The sequence below is a fragment of the Condylura cristata genome, unplaced genomic scaffold, assembly GCF_000260355.1.
Source record: "Condylura cristata isolate star-nosed mole 26May11 unplaced genomic scaffold, ConCri1.0 scaffold00022, whole genome shotgun sequence".
In the NCBI taxonomy this organism is placed as follows: Eukaryota; Metazoa; Chordata; class Mammalia; order Eulipotyphla; family Talpidae; genus Condylura; species Condylura cristata.
The window spans coordinates 27,692,176-27,696,511 of record NW_004567123.1 but is presented as its reverse complement, the minus strand read 5'-3'; the positions used below and the strand labels follow the sequence as shown (position 1 = coordinate 27,696,511).

Genomic DNA, 4,336 nt, shown 5'->3' with positions numbered 1-4,336 from the left:
GCCGTCGGGGTCGCCTGCGATGACATGAGCGGAGGCCGCTTTGACTTTGACGATGGCGGGGCCTACTGCGGGGGCTGGGAGGCGGGCAAGGCCCACGGGCACGGACTGTGCACCGGCCCCAAGGGCCAGGGCGAATACTCGGGCTCCTGGAACTTCGGCTTTGAAGTGGCGGGTGTCTACACCTGGCCCAGCGGCAACACCTTCGAGGGCTACTGGAGCCAGGGCAAGCGGCACGGGCTGGGCATAGAGACCAAGGGACGCTGGCTGTACAAGGGCGAGTGGACGCACGGCTTCAAGGGCCGCTACGGCACCCGGCAGAGCAGCAGCAGCGGCGCCCAGTACGAGGGCACTTGGAGCAGCGGCTTGCAGGACGGGTATGGCACTGAGACCTACGCGGATGGAGGTGAGCGCGGCGGGCGGGCCGTGGGGACCCGGGAGGTGGGTGGGGTCCCGGTTCAGGGAGCTGCCCTCATCCACTTGTTTGCTAGTTAACTGGTACCAAAAGCCGCGCGTGGGGAGGGTGGGCAGAGCGCTGTGCCAAGCCTGCCCTGTGCGTTCTGGCTCCCTGCGCCCTGGCAGGGCCGGCCGCTGCGCTGCTCGGTAGACAGACAGCCCAGGCATGTGCCGAGCGCTGGAGCGGGGTCTAATTTCCCCTTGGCCCTGGCCCTTATTTTCAAGCCTAAGTCACGGAGTGTTCATTCACCCAGCCGTCTGTCTGCCCACCCACCCACCCACGCCCTCACCCACCCAGGCACTCGCCCACCCTGTTTGTTCAGGGCCTGTTTCTGTTATCTCTTATTTGCCAGGCATTGTAGAAGGGGTTAGACATGAAGGAACTAAGGTGTAGCCTGTACTTCAAAGACTACAAACGATGCCCAGTTTGCCCCAGTGGTGGTAGACAGGCAGCTAGATCTAAGGGGGACCCGAGTGCTCTAGGTCAGGGGGCTGGATGGGAAGCTGTTGGTGAGTGTCGGGGTGAGAGAGGGAGGAATGTGCGAAAGGGCTCAGTTCTGGGGGGTTCAGGAAGTGGAGAGAAGTTTGCTGTGGCAAAGTGCCCTGGGAAGAGGCAGAGCAGTGACAGCACCTAGTCCCTGGGGTGTGTCTTTCCTCTGGGTCTCAGTCTCCTTGTCCCTAAAAGGAGGCACTTTAGAAAATCAGTGTTTGCGCAAATGTGGGTGGTGGACAGACAGCACCCTCCACCAGCCAGCTAGAAATGCAAATCCAGGGCCTCCCCTGGGCTTTCTGAACCTCCGTCTCTGGCCTGGAAATCGGTGCTAACATGCTTTTGGGCATTTTTAAATACATATTAAAGTTTAGACGTTTTGCTTTAAATGTGGGGTTTGCAAATGCCTGGGAGAGGACCAAGCCAGTCTGCTGTCTATTCCTGTATGATTTGTGAGCTGAGAGCGGTTTCACCTTTTGAAATGTTTGAAAAGGCTGTAAAGAATACTGTTTGCAATGTGACAATGGTGTAAAAGTCCCTAAATAACTTAATCCACAATGTTGCCTTGGCTTACAAAGCCCAACCTGTTTACTTTCTAACTCTTTCCAGAAAGAGTTTGTCAGCTCTTGCTTTAAATGGTCTTTCAAGCTCCTTCCAGATCAGGAGAATTCTGTGAAGTCTCTGCAAAGTACACTTCTGGGAAGAGGAGCTGACACAGATAACTCAAAGCCGAGGCTTATTGAAAACATAGATTTGACATCAGCAGGCGTTTGTAGTATATCATAGTTGTCACTGTTCTCTCTTCTTTATGACAGAGGGCAGGAAATGGGCAGTCAGGAGTGGGCTGGGAGTGGAGCAGGAAGGGGCATGAACCAGCCCAGAGTGAACACTTACTCAGCTGAGGTCCAGAGAGTGACCTGGGGGGCAAGATGGACTCCTGTCCGGGCCACTGGCTGGTGGGTATGGGGAGACTGGCTCTCCTGTGTGTCTGGATGGTAATGGGGTCACATTCTGGGGGTACCGTGGGTTCATGGCAGCCACATAGCATTGGTGGGAACTGGGACAAATACTGTGCTGAAGACAAATTCTGGCTGCACACTTCCCAATTCGCTGACCTTGAGCCATTTGCAGAACCGCTGTAGTTCAGTGCAATTCAGTCACCAGAGGTTGATGCCAGACACTGTGCTTTGCACTGAGATGAGTGAGCCAGCCTCAGTTTCTCCAGCTATAAGACGTAGCTGATCTGTGTATGCTTCCAAGGCATCAGTTCCCGGTACACGAGGCCCATGGTGCATCTGTGCCAAATGTTCCTCCCCTCCACCCCCCCCCCCATGGGTGCAGGGGCTGGATGGAGTCACAGGTACAACCTTTCTGGGAAATTGAACTGATTCCTAGTATGTCTAAAGAGGGGAGGCACTCATTCACATAGCCAATATGACAGAGTGCCTGTTATGCGTCCGTATATCCACAGAAAGTTCCAGGGCCAGAGCTGTCAGCAAGCAGAGTCCTCAGGGAGCTCTCTGTCCAGTGAAGAAGATAGAAATAAACCAAAAAACAGACATATACGCTATCTCCAGAAGTTTCTAGTGTTGCCAAAAAAATAGTAAGAGCAGGAAGAGGGGGATGTTTTGGATAGAGTGGTCTGAAAAGCAGGATGGGGAGGACTAGCAAAGAGATCAAGTAGAATTAGAACTGCGAAGACCAAGAGGCAGCTAGGTCTGTAGATGTGAGAGCAGCAGGGAGCCAGGGAGACTGGAACAGAGTGAGCGAGGGGAACAAGCCAGGGCTGACAGGGAATTTTGGGCTCGGGCCAGATCAGAAGGCTCTGCAGGGCCCTAGTGTTTGCCTCAGGTGTGCCCAGAGGTGTGGCGGGCCAGAGGTGTTGCTCCTCCGGTTTGTCAGGGCCCAGATTCTGCTCACAAACAAGAAGACCCCATGTCCAGGGGCCCTGGAAGCTTCACAGGTCCTCTCTTCCAAGCCACTCAAGAGGTGCCACTCTCCAAAATTAGATGTGGCCACTGCTTCGGAAAATGTCTTTAATCAACCTGTCATCAGTTCCCTGAGGGTTTGTTAAGGACCTGCCCTTTGCCCCATCCCGGGTAGCACCGGGGGAACGTGGGCAAACAGGAGCGTGTGTGCAGGGAGAACCGGGACTGATTCCCCAGGCCCTGCCGCTGTGTTTATTGTCGCAGGAGCTTTCGTTTCCTCATCCTTAAAGTGGATTTATACTAACCTCTACTAAGATATTTCATGGATAAATGGGTGTGCAATACATGACTGTTGCGATTATTCATTAGTTCCTTGGCTAAAGCTTTATTGAGTGACTCTGATGACGCCAGCACTACACAGACTGCGTGCTGGGAGAATGTGAAATGAACAGGCCCCTGCCCGCTACAGAACTTGTAGTATGGTGCAAGATGGGTGCTAGGAGCGGGGGGTACAGGGCCCTGGGGGAGCAGCAGGCCTGAGGCTGACCCCACTCTGGCCTCCAGGGAGGCTTCCTGGAGCAGGGAGTGAGTGAGGAGACAGCATGGGGGGGGGGCGGGGAGTTCTCCAGGTGGAGGAGCAGAGCCCAGAAACCAGAAGCTGCAGGTCTGCATCTCAGTTGACCAAAGGCGCCTTTTGCTCCCCTCCCCTCCCCTCCCCTCCCCTCCCCACTTTGACTGCAGGGTAATTGCTGTCAAATGTGACTGGCTACCTGTTCAGAGGAAAACGGTCTTCCAAACTGGAGGGCTGGCAAAATCAGTAAGGTGGCTTCTGATCTGCACCTTTTAAATGAAAGCATGGGATGCAGTGAAGTAGAAAATTATCACAGAGAATCAGATAAAACATTGTGGGATTACATGCGTATGTAACACAATGATATACGCTTGTACTTGTCATGTATAAAACCGTCTGGTAGTGGGGTGTTGTAGGTAGTTCTCACTGTAGGTCATGGTCAAAGCTGGAGCATCCCTGCTTGAGAGTGACTCGGGTTGGTCTGTTTGTGGAAGCTGGAAGTCAGACTCTGGTTCTCTCGTGGGAGTGGGTGGTGTGAAGGCAAAGGTGCTCCATCCCCCCCAAATCCTGGTCAGTCTCTTGCCACGCCCCCCCCCGCCCCCAGCCCTCATTCCTCCCCTAGCCATATATAGAAAAACTAAAAATAGCTGCTGACTTAAAACTCCAAAGCCAGCAAGCAGCCACTTGAGCCCTCAAGCAGTAATTCTCTGGGTGGCTGCCTGGTGGTCCCGACCCCAGAGATCCGCAGACACCAGTGCTACGTGGACATCGGTGACCTCTGCTTCCTGAGATCTGGGGCCTGCCTGTGGCTCAGGGACCCAGGAATGACAACATGTGTGCACGAGTGCTCGGATTATCTGGGCACTCATTCACATAGCCAATATGACAGAGTGC

At 54.2% G+C, this 4,336-nt stretch overlaps 1 protein-coding gene across 1 annotated transcript in view; it reads left to right on the top strand.

Annotated features, from left to right (window-relative positions):
* JPH2 (junctophilin 2) overlaps positions 1 to 4,336 on the top strand; it is a 46,237-nt gene continuing 41,901 nt past the window's right edge. Inside the window, exon 1 of the mRNA XM_004687017.2 lies at positions 1 to 403. Coding sequence (XP_004687074.1) covers positions 25 to 403 — 379 coding nt within the window. The 5' untranslated portion in view covers positions 1 to 24. The remainder of the gene's footprint in view (positions 404 to 4,336) is intronic.